The sequence below is a fragment of the Pleuronectes platessa genome, chromosome 9 (genome assembly GCF_947347685.1).
Source record: "Pleuronectes platessa chromosome 9, fPlePla1.1, whole genome shotgun sequence".
In the NCBI taxonomy this organism is placed as follows: domain Eukaryota; kingdom Metazoa; phylum Chordata; class Actinopteri; order Pleuronectiformes; family Pleuronectidae; genus Pleuronectes; species Pleuronectes platessa.
The window spans coordinates 25,880,073-25,897,344 of NC_070634.1; the positions used below are offsets into that span (position 1 = coordinate 25,880,073).

Sequence of the window (17,272 nt, forward strand, 5' to 3'; positions counted from 1 at the left end):
AAGAGGCGCTTCGACATGACTCCCTTAATCATGGCCTGTTTTATCAGTAGAACCATCGACGGAGGAAATGTGTGATGCCCTTTACTAATGGATTTCCCTTTGAGGGGAATGATAAGCAGATTGGATTATCGGGGATATTCTGTAGAGAAAGCCTGACGTCAGAATCTGCTTTCAACATTTTGTATTATTGGTACAAGTGTCAAGTGAAGCTGAGCATCTTCTCTTGTTCTGGCTGCTGCTCCACTGGAGGAGATCACTGAGGATCACTCGCACCAATTCAATATTCTCTGATCCATATCTATTATGACCCGTCTGAGGTGAAGAAGCAGGTCTGACCAGAGGAGAGACCTGTGTCTTCTTTTCTGATGAGCTCGGCTGATTCTCTCTTCTCGTTCTGACGCTTCATTAAGCTCAAAGTGCTAAAGACACTAAAAGCACTTTTTCTGAGTTTAGGTTTTTACTGGTTCCATTTTTCTCCTTCTCTTTATTGATTTAAGCCGAGATCAGACGAAAGATTTCTCGCACAGTTTCTCAGTTTTACATTCGCAACTTGACCGTGACTTGAACGACATCAATTTCTATAGCACGCTAAATATCTAGACAAGTCAGTGACGGCTACAGCCAATCAGAGTGCAGGACGGGGGTTTCCTACTACACATGGGAAACAAGTGATAACGGTGTGTGAGAGGGTCAGGGTAACAAACTCGGCAGTGTTGCTTTTTATTAACTGCTTCGGGCTTGGATCAGGTTTGGGTCCAAAAAACTGAATGTCCTTACATGTCTGTCCAATATGTAACAGACAAATATTTGCGGCAATTTCAAGGTGAGAGGACGCTGATGTTTCTGTTGACTGAACAAGGATTATCTTGTTATTTCAGGACCAGAAGATGCTCAGCTTTATTCTGTAGGGTCCTGCCCTGATCAGACGTACTGGTCAGGGGTCTGTCCTGCTATTAATAAATCATATGTGTGTGTGTGACCTCTTGTCGCCAGTAGAGAAGTATGAACTCACTAGACAGCAAGTCCTTTAGTGGGACTGCACAGTGGCACGTCTTTGAAAGTTGTGTTGCTTTACTTAAACCAGTTGAATTCCTCTCTACCTTTCTATCTGTATTGCACCTACAACCCCAAATCAATTGATTAGTGTCATTAGTGTCAAATCCTCCTTCAAACCCATTTAGATTCAACACCACCAGGACTATTACACAAATCCCATGTTGGCCAGCGCCTTGCACTGTGCAAAGATGGTTGCGTTGGAAATGAGGCCGAGAATTCCCTGGATTGTTTCACTGATCAGGAGATTGAGTAGGTGCAGTGGTGGAATGCAGATTAGGTTCTCAGAGAAATTGTCTAAATGAACCAATAAGAAAAGGACAAAGTTTTTAATTGCCACAAATGCTATGCTTGATTTTACATTATTTAAAAAAAAAGGTTCTGGTTATTTGTCAGACCTAAAGTGTCAGGGAAAGTAAAAGCAGCTTCTGGAATGAGATTTCCTTAGAAGTGAATTGGAGTGTGACAGTGAGTCAGGGTTGAAAGGCTGATCGGTTCCAGGCCTCTGAATTACTGGGTTACACACTGGAGGTGTTTCACAAAAATGTGTCGCTCACAAAGAAAACACATAAATAACTTGAATATTTCCCTGAAAGTAAAAAATGCTTCTTTCAGTCAAGTCATTTCATCCATTGGATTGAATTTGAAAACACGTGTTTGTGCAGCATTAAGTCATTTGATTGATTTGCACAGGCAAAGTCATTTATTAAGCAAAAATGTCACTTTACTGTCTCCAGCTTTTCTTTGTTTTATATCATTGCAAACAGAATTCAGTGAAATATTAAAACCTCTTCAGAAAACGATGTCCACATTCTCAGTTTTGCATACTTTAGAGTTTCACCATGTCAGAAGTGAGGGAATCTTCTGCAGCTCGCTCTCCTCTCCTGCTGCCTGCTGGGAAACCAGGGATGGAGCTGATAAGATTCTTGAACATGGAGCCTCTGTCCACAGCAGCCTCCCTAATCAACCAGGGCTATTTGCTGTGTAGATGAAACCCAAGTGGAGGCCGGTGGGGCTTCTTGTTACAGCAGCACCTCCAGATAAGATATCACAAGAGAGCAGAAGAACTCCTTGGCCCCGTGGTGCCTTGCCTATCAGCAGCAGAGCACAGGAGGCAGAGTCGTACACACACCCGGTGATATCACCCCCTGACTCGGAGGTTCCTTCCTTCTCGTGGGTGCTTCAGGATTTGTTTGGCTCCTCGTGGAATCGTTTTTTCTGGGTGGGCTATGTGTGTTTGTCTGATAAGTGGGTTTGTGGCAGCAGTGACCGTCCAAGACAATAAAAAAGGCCATTTTCTTGACTCTGCAGGGAACAGGAATGCTGCGGTCATCGGTCTTTATTACTGTCGAGCCTTTAACGGGCACTTTTATAGACGGAGCAGAAATACTGACCCCCGTGGCCACCTACTGTCGTCTGGGTTAGCTGGAGCTGGTGGGGAAAGGGGCTCTCTCTGCTATTATCTGCATAAAGAATCTGGAAATCTGGACGTTTTGAGGTTTTCAAGCTTTGGTGTCTGATCCTGAACTCACATCCACACTGCATCACATTAGTCTGAGTGGAACTATGAACCCTGAAAGCTCTGCTGTCTCTTCCTTCCCGGTTTGTGCTTGTGAAATATTACAGACAATACCTCAAAACCTGAAGACACAGTATTGGCACGGATCAATGATGGCCAGTTACACAACAGCCATTTTCACATTTCCACATTTGCGGTGGGGAGATAAATAAAAGCCAGTGTCACAGTCAAACAGCCCTAATGGCTGATAATGAGCAAGCAGTCTTTGCCAGGACGAACAATGGATGATTCTGCTCCAGTTTCTTCTCCCCGTCTTGTCTCCTCAGCTCAGCAGAGGAAAAAGAAGAGTGGTACAAACACAAAAAGTTTTTGTCGTGTAAGTTCTATATCTGGAAAGAGGGAGACGCACATAACTGTCCTGAATAAATGCGTCACGATTAGTCAACTGAAAGATATGAGTTTTGTAAAGTCGGGTTTTATAAGAACTACCTCATCATCATTTATCATGCATTTTGACTGATTAGTTTTCATGTCCCATCTCTGCTAACATGGAGGAGGCAAGGAGGCAGAATTTTGCAGTTATAAAATCTTTCTGCTCATACACTTTCTTCTGGGAAAACCTGGGTACAAATCGTGAATATTCTCAGAAACATGGGTTCATTTCACACCTGCAGCTACTTGTTACATGAACTCAAATAGCAGCAGTAAATTGGTTCGTCCCAACAGGATAATGACTCTAATCTACTCTGGACTTTAAAGTCCATTAGGAAGGTGTTGGTCTGTGAGTAACTGAGAATGTGTTGAGAAGATTTCACCTCATAGTCACTCACTGCTCCAGTAAAATCCTCAAGTCGCACTCTGTGAAAATCCTCAAATCCAGATGTGCCAAACAGATTCAGACACTTTTTTAACCGGAGCTGGAAACATCCGGTGAACTCATGAGACTAAACACTCAACGATACTTCCTCCGTTATTTTCATTACTTTTTAAAAATCAGGCTGTGGCTTCAACGCTCCGCGGCAAATGTGCTTCATTCCTTTATCTTTTAAACGGAGAGTTGTGTTCCCATAATGTGTTGAAATCCTCTCGCAGGTCTAAAAGCAATATTTGCTCCAGAACGTGTGTAACCCTCTTAATTAAGCCGCCGTCAAGGAGCCTCTGGGAACTTTTCAGGTTCTCCAACTCATACTTCTCTCGTGGTGCTCGGCAGTGTCGTGGTTATTTAGCTTTTTCTGTCAGCAAAAGGTGACTCTTCCTCAAATGCAGAGCACATCCCTCTAATCCGCTGCTAATTGCCCTTGTAAAACACAGATTACCACAGTTAATTACATCGTATTGAACTCATATGACAAGTTTTTATAGCCTCCACTTTCAGTGCCTTTAATGAACGTGCTCTGTGCCTGCTAATGATGCTCTCTGCCATCGCCTCTCTTGAACCACGCTTTCACCCTGGGGTTTGTTTGATGTGTACAAACAGGATGTCTCCCTCTTAATGCCTGTCCGAGACAACTTCATTAAAGTGCCAATTAGAGCTGATAATCCTTCGCTGGTGTTTTTTTTCTGAGGGGGCTCTGTCGTGGCAGTAAACTGCTCGGCCCACGCTGTAATTTCATTCCAGCCGAGACCAGCTTGTCAGCAGCAGCGGAGGTTCCTCCCTGTCATGGGTTGTCTGGTGTGGGTTTCTTCTTCACCCTCCTGTTTGTGGATGTGTGTCTCTACACGTGTGTTGATGATGAGAGTAGATCCCAGTCCAGTGTGTGGTGCAGTGCTGGGATATGGAGGAATACTGGGATGTGCAACCGGGCTCCTCCACAATAGTCCATGCAGGAGAACAACCATCAACTGGGAGATGACAACATTGACCATTTGCTCAAACATGACAACTTCCTATGTCAGTGTTTTCCTGATTAGAGACGTCCTGTCTCCCACGACAGTCGATGTTTGTCTTCTCTAAGGAACAGACAGTTTATTTATATTCCACCATTCACACACCAGGCTAGTACTCCACAAATTCAAGGAAATACATTAAAAACACAAGATATTTAAGAAGACATTAAAAACAAATGGTTTAACAGAAGCCTGGAGTAAATAAAAAGCTTAAGATAAAACTATGAATCACAATATTGATGTTGCTCTACCTCATCAGGATCTTCGACTAGTGTCCTCATCTTAACGTCCTATTGATTTATCACTACTCATAAAATGTTACAACCAAAACAGAAAATGTAATGAGTTTAAACTTCTCTTTACCGCTGCATTTCTCCTTGTTTTTAACCATTGTCTGCCGCTCTGATTTACTCGGGCTGCCTGGCATGGTGTCTTGAGTCCATCAGGGTTTGAGTTACGGTATAAAAGGGTCACATTCTGGAATAAAGCTGTTTTACTCCTGGGTTTATTTCCCGGCACTAGATCAGCAGCCGCCACACAGTGAAGCTGCTGTCGTCTGAGCTCGTTAACGCAGCGTCTCATGTGTCAGCCTCGGTTTTCTGTGCGTCTGGAATCGAACCACATGTATGTTACAAGAAAACTATTTAAATCACGTCTGTCAGTCAAATGTGTGTCGCCCTTCACAAACATCTGGCTCAGCACGACTCTGCCGTCGGTCGTTTTACCCCAAGTGACCTAGTTTGTGTTATTATATCACATTGAATGCAGCTGTGTGGTTTTATAGATTTTCTTTGGTATTTGAAAATTACAAGTTACAGCTTTGTGAGACGTAACGTGAAGGAACATGGAGCTCAGCTTGGCTTTCATAACTCATAAGTCTGTCTATAGTACTAACCCAGTATTAAGGATAAGGAACATTAGCTAACTTCATCGTCTTGTGGGGACACAGGTTAACTTGTTCAGGGCTAAAACATCTGCTGCATGAGCTCTAGTCAATGTTACTGCAAGGGTCAACCCGGCATGATGTCAACTACTGGATTGTGAGCTGCTGGTTTTGAAAACTCGAGCATCATGATGTTTGGAAGAAGATTGAAGGTAGAGTTTGGGACAATAAACTCCTTGGGACAATATTTACTGACTTTATTAATCAAGTAAGAAGTTCAGACTTATTAAAAACCTGTGGCGTCGCCTTCTGCTCGTCATTTGAGAAAAACTAAGGTTTATTCACGTTGATCATCATCAAGTTTCATCTACTTGTTCATCTGGTATATCTTCCAGCATTATCATCATAAACTGCTTATCTGAGATGCTGCCCTGAGGCTATAATCACTAAAAGAGCCTTTTTACTAAAAGTCAACTGGCTCTAGAGTTTTAGTTGAATTCTATTTGAAGTGTATTCCAATAAAACAAATGCAGGGTTGCCGGCCTCCTGTGCCTCCGCTACCGAGAGGAATACAATAAAAGCCGATGGTCTCATTTTGACGTAATCAGTGGTTTCCACTTTCCTTCAACATGTGCATAATCGAATAAAATCTATTAAGAATGAAAGAAAGCCGCAGTCCCTCTAACCCACGAGGGGCCATTAGCCGCTTCGGCTTTTAAACGGTACGGCAGGGGCCCTGGAAATGAAAGTGCGATGGAATGATTTGTCGATATATTAACTGCCTCTAAATTGAGTTTGTCTCTCCATCCTTTTTGGAGACGAGAGGGATTCCTCCTCTGACATGGTTCAATAAGAGCAAAGATAAAGCCTCCATAACTCACCTCCTCCCTTTCTCCTGCTCGGAAGGTGAACTGACGGGTAAAGGTTGAAGCTGATGAGAAAGAGGAATGGAAATGTTGACATTACTTTAAAATACCTCACGTCTATCTACACTTTTAATAGTGGAATCAACCCTCATATATATATATACAATCCTCTGGAAGATCAATTCAGCAATTCACTGGTCAATTTCACAGGTAATCCAGCAACAACACTTGTTGTAACAACGGCAGAAAACAGATTTAAATGGATAAAAGGTTTTCTAATGGAAGAATCAGATATAAAGTAATCTTAAGGGCTTCGAGCGGGTTTCTCTGTCCATATGTTTGATTCTCCAGGTGTCACGATAAGCAGCTGTTGTCTGTGAAGCTGATCTCTCCTTCTGTATGAATCCAGATGTGCACAGCTGGTAAGAAAGAGAAGACATCGGTCGGACAGGAGACTGAACAAGTTGGACACGATGAGCCAGGACTATGAGACAGTGACAAAGTGACGGAGGAGAAAGTCTTCAACTTGTGCCTTAATGCCACGATGACAGAGAAATGGATTCTTCTGGTTTCTTCTGTGACAAAACAGGATCACGTGCCAACATTTTGGGGAAGACTCATAAATCAAGTGTTACGACTAAACTTCCTTTCTGAAGTCGAGGTTTCCACACTGGAGAAAGTCCAGAAAATGGAAATCTCTTGTTAATTGGATTCAAATGTTTTCCTTTTATGCTTTTAGCAATGCATGTGCAAGCAAGCTGTTCTCCGCTTGGCAAAGAGGAAACCATCATTTCAGGTTTTCATTCTCCTGCTTGAATCTACGCTCATGAATTCTGTGAACTGGTGTCGATGCAGAATCCAGCAAGTCGCTGCACAAACAAACCTAAAGCACATTAATCATCATATCCACAAATACATGAAATGAAGACATTTTCTATTATGATTGTTCTTTTTGCACCAACTTTGTTCTATAATATGTTTTCTACATGGACAAACGTACATGGAAAATAGAGCAAAGGGTCTGGACACCTAAATATTGAAGATTTATTCCCAAATTATAATTATTGGAAATATTTCACTATCAAAATCCATATGTATTGGATGTACGCACTTTATCAGTCACATCATGAAACCATATTCAGTTTATGCTTTGCCTTTTATAGAGTTGCAGCTTTTCTAACTTCAGTGCGACTTTAAATTGACACTTAATATTCAGGCCATAAACCTCTGTACTTTTATACATATTTACCATATTTTTGCGTTTAATTCAAAGACACTGCCTCGTAAAGCTATGATTGCTGAAATGAGATGGACCATGTGGCACCATAAACACAAATGGTTGTGCAAAGTGAAATGTATTTTCATAAACAACGTTGCTTGAGATTGAATCAGCCACTAGCCTGTGGAGGAAGTAGGGGGGAAGGGGTAGAGGCAGGGGTGATGTGGAAATAAATACATAAAAGAGAAAGGCAGAGAGGAGCAGGAGTGTAAAAAAATAATTATTATGAAGCGAGACAAGTGGCACAGAGAAGAGGCCCGGGCGCATATCAATATGTGGGAAGTGGAGTAAGAAATGACAGAGTGGTAAGAGACAGGAAGTGAGCACACACAGATACACTAGAATGACCGGCAGCAGAGGAACCAGATTAAGACAGATGGGTGGAAAAGAAAAACCAGAATCCAAGCGGGGTGATGGATGGATCAGAGGACGGGATGAAAGCTTTGTGTGTTGGGCGAGTTAATAGAGACGCATGTGGAGGTTTGAGAAGAAGACACAGAGGAATGTCTTTGGGGAGACGAGTAGGAGAAGGTATATAACACTGGCTGTTACTCCAGTCGTATAAAATCCCCTGTGATTCCATTTAATCTGTCTCTGGATATTTGATTTCAAATCTTCAAATACTTCATCTCTCTAAAATCTGTATAACCGTGGTTAGAGGGGGATTTCAGGTCGTTTTGGGAAAGTGTTTTTTCATCTTTTTATTTAAGTAAAGTTATTTAATCTATGTATATTTACATTTTTTTTTAGATATTTTCCATTTCTACTCTGCTCGTCTCTCTGGTACCATCACACGTTATCAACACCTTTTGAACATTAACTTACAACATGTTGAGGTGGTGGACAGAGGCCTTGGCTTTCTGCTTCAAAATGATTATGGTTTTTATTTTAGATTAATTTGAACAAGCTCCTGAAAATCTCCTGTAGCCAGTTTAGGGAACAAACAATAAAACCTGTTTCCTGACGTTGTACAAATAGCCATTTATTGATATTCTTTAAACCCCTTGTGTTTGATGAATTAATCATATGTGATAAAGTCCTGTTTGACCCCGGAGTGAGCCTGTGGTGCATGATGCTGCTCAACACTTGTTACCGTCAGTGCAATGAAAACAAACAGAGCAGAAACAAACCACCTGCTGGTCGAACATGTCCAAACCTGCAGTTGTTTGTCCTCCGCTGTTTGTCGTGTCAACAGGGAACATATTCTTCCTGTATCACTGTTTCTCTCTCTCTCTCTCTCTCTCTCTCTCTCTCTCTCTCTCTCTCTCTCTCTCTCCCCCATCACTCTGTTGTTCTTCACAGGCCTCTGAAGTCTTTTCTCTCTCTCTTATGTAGTGATGAGCTGTTTTCAGAAACCTGCACTAAAGTCTTGATGTTCTCCGGAGGGGCTGAATGTGAGAGAGTCAGTTCTCCAGACATTTACCTTTCAGCTTCCTATAGAAACAACTCTGGATAACGTCTGAGTGGGAGAATTCAGTGTTGTGTGACGTGTGCCCGTCTCTGTCAGAGAACTGAAAACTGTATGTATTTAGATATTAATCCATGATGTTCGAGTCACTTTAACCCTGATGTCCTGGCTGCTGCGTTCTTTATGTGAAACACAAACGCTAGAAAATCTCTGAACCCTTTTTTCTGGACATTTACATATCTGAAAAAAGCCATAAGTCTGTGGTTTGTATCAGACTAACATGTGGTATTAGTGTGTGTGTGTCTGTGTGTGTGCATGTGCAGGCTCAGGATGACTAACTGACACACGAGGGCTGAACACCAGCAGAAACTCGTCCTCGTGTAAAAACATGGACGAGCAGTTGGACATCGAAACCTTAATCCTGTCAGACATGAGCTGAAAGAAGCTGGTTTCACGTCAGACTTGTCTTTCACTGTCTCCCGACCTGCTGAGATCACTGAGCATTCACCGGCAGCTAACCGCAGTGGTGCTGTGTGTGTCTGTGTGTGTGTGTGTGTTCATGTGTGTGTGCATGCATGTGTGTTTGTGTGTTTGTTTGAATGTTTTATTTCCCCTCCTCTCAATGAACCACAGACAGAAACGCAGCCTCTTTGTTGAGCTCTCCTGGCTCCGGGCTGATATTTCTGTGAGGGGGGAAATGGCAGCGCTGGCTGGGGACCCCATTGTGTGTCTGTGTGTGTGTGTGTGTGTGTGTGTATGTATGTGTGTTGGCGTCTTTGTTGCCAAAATGATGGATTATACTGGAAACAGGAAGAAGGGACCTTTATGAAACAGTGACGTGTTTATCAGGAAACAGTGGCTGCGAATGTTGGACTTATTTTAATGATGGATGAGACTCTTCTCGGACTCGAGCATTGACTTCATTTCATTTTGTTTACGTGTTGACTCGAGTCCTGCCACTTACAAACATCTGCACGTAAGCAAATCCTGTTTACTGTGCACGGCCAGTTACAGGAACACATCCTCTTCCCGTCCTGTACCTGGGACGACCAGTAATTTGTGTCCTCCCTTGATGAATTAGCGAAGTGATTATTGATTTGTGTATTTTAATATTCAACAGTAACATTATTTTCCTTTGACACACAAAGTCTTCGGGCCTCAAACATTGATTGGACCCGTCTCTCCTGATGAATAAGAGAAATAAGAGCTGATGCACTTAAAGTCTCAGACGTTGGATCCAGGCCCAGTTTGATACTTTGAATACGTCATTAAAGAAAGAAGCTCCACATCACAATGTCCTGAATAGAAATGTTGGAAGCTCTCGTCATAAAGAATCTAAATTATAAATATATTATGATGCAGCTGATGCAAAAGAGTTCAAGTCTCTACAGCAGGTTTAAACTCAAAATAAATAAATATGGCTGTTAAAACCTAGATTTTGTGCCTCTGCTACTTTCTAATGTCATTATTCCTTAATGACACTAATATATATTATTGCATAAAGGTTTTCCTACATGGTCCTAACCAAATAGTGAATTATTGTAATAATATATTGTCTACTTTTCAAGCTGACGTCTGTAGTTTGTGTGTGTGGCTCTTTTCCATCTGGAGATATTTGGATTATTTTCTGTTGCTTGATAAAAACGTCTGCAACGCGCCCACTTGCTTCGCTGTGGACATTTCCAGGGGACTGGAAGGAAAAGTTCCAGAAAACATCTGGAGCAAATGACTCAGACCTCTGGAAAACTTCAAGGCATCATGTGAATGAAGGAGGCGACATTGATAATTGTATAGATAATAATCTATTTCTATGTAGGGAGCTCCGTTACAACATATTTACTTTACGAGAGAATCTGACTTTATAACCACATTCCGTTTTTTTACAGCGACAACAAAGCCGTAATAAACTTTCACCGTAAATAAAGTGTGAACACTGACCTTTGACCTCTGACCCTCTCAGTGGGTCAGCTGGTTTGTCCAGAGACTGTTTTAGCTTCACCATAAAAACCCACTGTTTGTTTAACCTGTGCACTGTGGCTGTTCGCTTGAGGCTGTTTGATAAAGTTTTTTTTTATTGGCCCTTTACTGACGGTAACGAGCATAGTTGTAAATCCAGTTACCTTAACTTCACGTGTGTGTGTGTGTGTGTGTGTCTGTGTGTCTATGTGTGTGTGGGCCAATTTAAATAAAGGCTTTGTGTTACAATCCTGCACTCTAGGAAAAAACCCTAAAGAGATCGTCAGTTGTGTAAAATGAAATTCTGTGTGATTCCTCGGCTTCAGTGACGAGGGGCCGTATCGCTTATTAGAGATAAGTGGCGTCTGACTTCTTACGCCTCGAACACTTACCCTGTCAAACCCCGAGTGAAACGTGTTCGATTCCCGCTGTAATCATCTCCTTGGAGGTCGATCACATGATCCACCGGGCCACGCCGCCGCCGCTCGAGTCCTGCACGTGAGGCGCAGTCCACTGATCACAGCACGCCCATAAAAACGCTGACACATCAACTCTCGTGCACTTTGAGTCTTGATAATAATGATTGACGGGCTTCAGCTGTCTCTGTGTAACTGTGTGATGTATAATCTGAGAACCTGAGGTTTCTTCTGTAGCTCGAGGCTTCGACAGGGTTTCAAACACCATCAGCAAGGCTTATCATGCAGTCTCCCGCGCTGCCCTGGGTCTGTCCGACCACGCTCTCATTCACCTGATCCCGGCTTACAGACAGAAACTCAAGATTTCTAAACCTGCTGTGCTGAGATCAAAGAACTGGAGCAGCAGAGAAGCTGTGGAGGAGCTGCGTGACTGCCTTGAAAACACAGACTGGGACATTTTTAGAACTGCCACTTACAGCCTGGACGAATATACAGATGCTGTGACGTCCTACATCAGCTTCTGTGAAGACCGATGTATTCCAACACGCACCAGGGTGTGTTATAACAACGACAAGCCCTGGTTCACAGCAAAACTCAAACAGCTTCGTTTGGAGAAAGAGGTGGCCTTCAAGAGTGGGGACATGGATAGGTTCAGACTAATTAAATACTCGTTTGGCAAGGAGATTAAGGAGGCCAAACGACTGTATTCAAAGAAGCTGGAACAACAGTTTGCAGCCAACGACTCCTCGTCAGTCTGGAAAGGCCTTCGGGTGATCACCGGCTGCAAGACCAAATCCCCCCACTCTGTGGAAGACTTGAGACTTGCCAACGATCTGAATGACTTTTATTGTAGATTCGATAGACCCTCTCAAACCCCCCCCGCATCTATCACACCTCTTCTCCCCAGCCTGGACAAAGACACTAGCCCCCCCCACAAAATGGCCCCAGACTGCCCCATCACCTCCATCCCCCCCTTCACACCTCTCTCAATTCAGGAGAGAGATGTAAATAAGCTCCTGAAGAAACTGAACCCCCGCAAGGCAGCTGGACCAGACGCTGTCTCCCCCTCTACACTGAGGCACTGTGCGGATCAGCTTTCTCCATTGTTCACGGACATTTTCAACACCTCACTGGCTGAATGTGTTGTACCCGCCTGCCTGAAAACATCCACCATCATCCCCGTTCCCAAGAAGCAGAGGATCACAGGCCTTAATGACTACAGACCAGTCGCCCTGACCTCTGTAGTAATGAAGACCTTCGAGCGACTCGTGCTGACCCACCTCAAAACTATAACCAACCACCTCCTCGACCCGCTGCAGTTTGCCTACAGAGCCAACAGGTCCGTAGACGATGCAGTCAACATGGGACTCCACTTCATCCTCCAGCACCTCGACTCCCCCAGCACCTACGCCAGGATCTTGTTTGTGGACTTCAGCTCCGCATTCAACACCATCTCTCCAGCTCTTCTCCGGGACAAGCTGACCCAGCTGAGCGTGCCTGACCCCACCTGCAGGTGGATCACCAACTTCCTGACCGACAGGAAGCAGCGCGTGAGGCTGGGGAAGCTTGTCTCTGACACCCGGACCATCAGCACTGGAGCCCCTCAAGGTTGTGTGCTCTCTCCTCTCCTCTTCTCCCTCTACACCAACAACTGCACCTCCAGCCATCCCTCTGTCAAACTCCTGAAGTTTGCCGACGACACCACCCTTATTGGATTAATTTCCAATGGGGACGAGGCCGCCTACAGAGAGGAAGTTAACAGCCTGGCTTCCTGGTGCAGCCAGAACCACCTGGAGCTGAACGCTTCAAAAACTGTAGAGATGGTGGCAGACTTCAGGAGGAGCCCAGCCCAAACCGCCCCCCTCACCATGTGCGACTCCCCAGTTAAAACAGTGGAGTCATTCAGATTCCTGGGGACGATCATAGCACAGGACCTGAGGTGGACGGAGAACATCACCTCCATCACCAAGAAGGCCCAGCAGAGGATGTTCTTCCTGCGGCAACTGAGGAAATTCAGCATGCCGCGGAAAGTGATGGTTGAGTTCTACACAGCCATCATTGAGTCCATCCTCACCTCATCCATCACCGTTTGGTTCGCTGCCTCCACTGCCAAGGACAAGGGCAGACTGCAGCGGATCATTCGGTCAGCTGAGAAGGTCATCGGCTGTGACCTGCCGGCTCTCCTAGACCTGTTCCACTCCAGGACCAGAAAGAGAGCAGGCAAGATCATCGCTGATCCTTCCCATCCCGGTCACCACCTGTTCCAGAGACTTCCATCTGGGAAAAGGTTCCGGGCCGTCAGGACTAAAACCTCGCGTCACCTGAACAGCTTTTTCCCCATGGCAGTGGGGCTCACAAACAAGCCCCCCCCATCACACTGACTCTGCTGACCCCCCCCCCCCCCCCCCCCACCCTCGCACATAATTTATAACACTACATTATTGGCACTACCACCAATCTTTGCACCTTAAAACCGCACAAAACACATTTACTGTATATATTATTTTTTCGATATTGTTGTTTTTTATATTGATGTTTATATTGCTCTATATTGTTGTTTTTATATTGTTGTTTGTAAAGTGCACCAACCACACCAAGGCAATTTCCTGTATGTGAAAATATACAAGGCAATAAAAAGAATTCTGATTCTGATTCTGATTCTGAACAAACAGTTTTATAAGAGTGTTTTCCAGTGAATGGATTTCTTAAAAGGCTTTTTTCTTGAGAGGGGATTATTTTTTGGCTCTTTCCAGACCTGTACTCACCTCCAGGATCTATATGCTTTGGCTTTTTGAGGAGATGTCATTCATCTTTATATAAAGTCCATAAATTACAGCAGCACTCAGTCAAAGCTGTGGACTGGCGGCCACAGAGCAGATTCCCTCCTGTTACTGGTTTTGGGTTCAAGTCTCTTTCACTATTTATTATCTATTATAATAGTGTAAGAACATGTCTAAAGTGTTCAAGCTTTACTTATGAAAGTTTAGAATCTGAAGTCTCACACATACATTTCTGGCAGTCACAGCTACACAGGTTGTGTGTTTCCTTTTTGTGGCAAATTAACACAAATTGCACTAATATTCTCATAGTCAAACTTACTTTAATGTGTATATACTAAGCCACTTTTGTTTGAAACTTGGTTGAAGGATGCAACATGGTCCAAGAAAGAACCCAATACATTTTAGAGCTGATTTGGACATAAGTGAATCCAGGAACTTTTTTTAAAACTAACAAAACGTGAGATTTCACTTCATTTGGGGTAATTTTCACAAATTTTCCCAAGAAATAATTCAAGAATCTCGATGAAAAGTATGAAACATATTTACCGGACTGAGATCTATGAGAGTATAAAGCTTGATTGAATTCAAGGTGACTGTCGGGCCTTGGTGGAGATATGCACTCCACTGAACTCCTCTCTAATTGGTGCAGAAACGCTCTCGCAACACAATGTGAATTTATAGAATACTGCAAGGTTCCACACACACGAGAGGCGACTGCAGGGATGTACATACGACGCAGATTTACAGTTTGGTTCTTTCAAATGTTCCAATTATACCATTTGCATCCATTGGTGACGTTGAAGGTCGTCCACGCTTTCACGTTTTTCAATCTCAAGCTGCAGCAACTCTGCGTTTCTCGTTTCCCCTCGCGGCGGGAACACAGAGAAAAGTTCACCACGTCCTTGGTCGTCTTTCAAACCGCTGATAGAGCGAGAGATGTTCTGACTTTAACTGCACGTGGAGATGGATGCTGCAGAGTCATTGTTCCACAGGGTGACACCTCCTGTATCTGCGTTTTTTAAAAAGTTTTAAAAAAAGGTGTAAATGGAGAAAACTTCACCTTCATCTCTTTAATCTCCGTCGTGCCTCCAGACATGACTCATCGCACTGGAGCAAAAGCATCCTGGCAGTTGCAGTGTCACTGTGATCCGGCCCAATATTAACAAGCCTGTGTCTGTGTGTTCTCTCTTCTGCAGTATGAGTTCAAGGTGAAAAACATCAAGAAGAAGAAAGTCCACATCACGGTGTCCGTGGACGGCGTGAAGGTCTCCCTGAGGAAAAAGAAAAAAGTGAGTGACCTTTATTCTCTTGTCTGAACTTGTCTGTGTGTTTCTCTTCTTCTTCTCTGGTTGTGTTTGATGTGTCATCTCACAACCAGAGAGCGGCACATTTTCATCTTGCAGCAGGAAACTGGGTATTTTGGTGCCAAATCAGAATATTTAAATTCCCGCTGTTTTCCTTTCATTTTTCCTTTTGATTTGATCTTTTCCACTCATCATTAAAAAATCATGTGAGAGTTTCTTGTTGTAATTATGTTCTGTATGAATGGATTTTGATTGAGTGGACTCATGTTTATTCAGAATATATTCAACTTCACTTCAACTTTTTTTAGTATTAGAATCAAAATCTCTCACGATAACGAGCAACTTTCTTTCTGTTTTGTGAATTTGATTCTGTCAAATGTCGGTTTTCTCGCTGGGTAAAACATCTTATATATATTCAAAGTTTGGTTTTACAGCTTCTGACAACCTCAAAAAGTCTTTAATTCCTCAAACTCAAATATATTAAATTTGTCATGAACTTGATTTCCAGCCGGATGGGGACTTAAAGTGATTAAAATCTATTCTGAGGCTTCAAACTGTTATAGGACTGTCCAGGTGAACAGCTGGACTCCTGCAGTTTGGATATCAGAAGGAACAGACTCTAAAATGTTTGTTTTTTGCTTTTTAGATATTAGCTGTCTCCCAATTAAGAGGCGTCTTTCTGCAAAGCACCATCCCTCTTTGATTTAAACCTCAGACAGAGAATTCCCAGGTTGTAAGAAAGGACGAAAGCCTGAGACGGCTCGAAAGTCTGGGGGAAGACACGAGTAAAGAAAAGTGTGACAGGCTGTTGAAGGGTAAAGAAAAGTGATGAAACTAGAGGAGAGAGTTCAAAGATGAGAAGCGAGCAAAGAGAAGTTGACGGGGGGGGGGGGGGGGGGGTGCACTGAGGCTGAGACAGGTGAAATCCACAGAGATGGCACAGGGTGGACTTAACCTGCCGAGAATCACGGAGTCTGACAGGATGTGAAACCCAGTGGGCGGAAACAGAGTGAAGTTCACTTAGAGGAGCTGTCCGACGTCCTTTCCAACACTTTATACTGTTTTCATCTTGTTCCATTAAACCAGACCTTTAACACTAGTGACTGTCAACAATCATCTTCTGTTTAAACTCGTGTTGAGTTTATCAGTCTGCTTGTTCGGCAAATGCATCTGCTTGTTTCATCAGGACTTTGACTTCTCAAGATATTTTTGCATAAACTTCCGGGTTAGGAAACAGAAAATATAAAAAAAAAACTATTCATTTAAAGAGACAAATGTGTACGAGATAATATTCAATTCACACCACACAGAATTTTATACCAATAGAAATTGTCTCTTAAAAAATACCATACAAATCCAATGGTAAACAACCTGTGAGATACACACACACACACACACACACACACACACACACACAAATATATTGTTACTTAAATAATGACTCACTTCTATTTCAACTTCATACAATGAAGTCTACACTTTACATTATAGATGATCATCATCAGGGAAAAAACCTTCATTTTTAATTTGTACTTAATCAAGTTGTTATTATGAATAAAGCTTCTACAAATTAAGTTAATTTATGAGGCTTGATTTGTTGATGCTATCTTCAGTAAAAGAGTCTGATTCCACCTCTAGACTTAATTGGGATTTCAATTTCTAACCCTAACCCCTCATCAAATTTGATACACATATTAATGTGACCTCATATACAACTTAAATATATTTATGTAAACTGATACTGTAGGGCAATAATTCAGGTTTTGTCATGTCTATGGAGATATTGGTACCGAAGATGCTGTTGTGATGTAAAATTCTAGATCCTCTATACTCTTCATAGGTTTCCTTCTATTATCCTCATAGCTGGATTAATGATGTGACCAAGCAGAGAAGAATCAGGAGTGTAAAACTTTTATTTATA

At 42.8% G+C, this 17,272-nt stretch overlaps 1 protein-coding gene across 2 annotated transcripts in view; it reads left to right on the forward strand.

Moving 5' to 3' along the window:
- The window catches only part of nos1apa (nitric oxide synthase 1 (neuronal) adaptor protein a), a 107,076-nt gene that overhangs the window by 38,526 nt on the left and 51,278 nt on the right, over positions 1-17,272 (forward strand). For both annotated transcript variants that reach the window (XM_053430598.1, XM_053430599.1), the window contains exon 3: positions 15,244-15,336. In XM_053430598.1, coding sequence (XP_053286573.1) covers positions 15,244-15,336 — 93 coding nt within the window. The remainder of the gene's footprint in view (positions 1-15,243; positions 15,337-17,272) is intronic.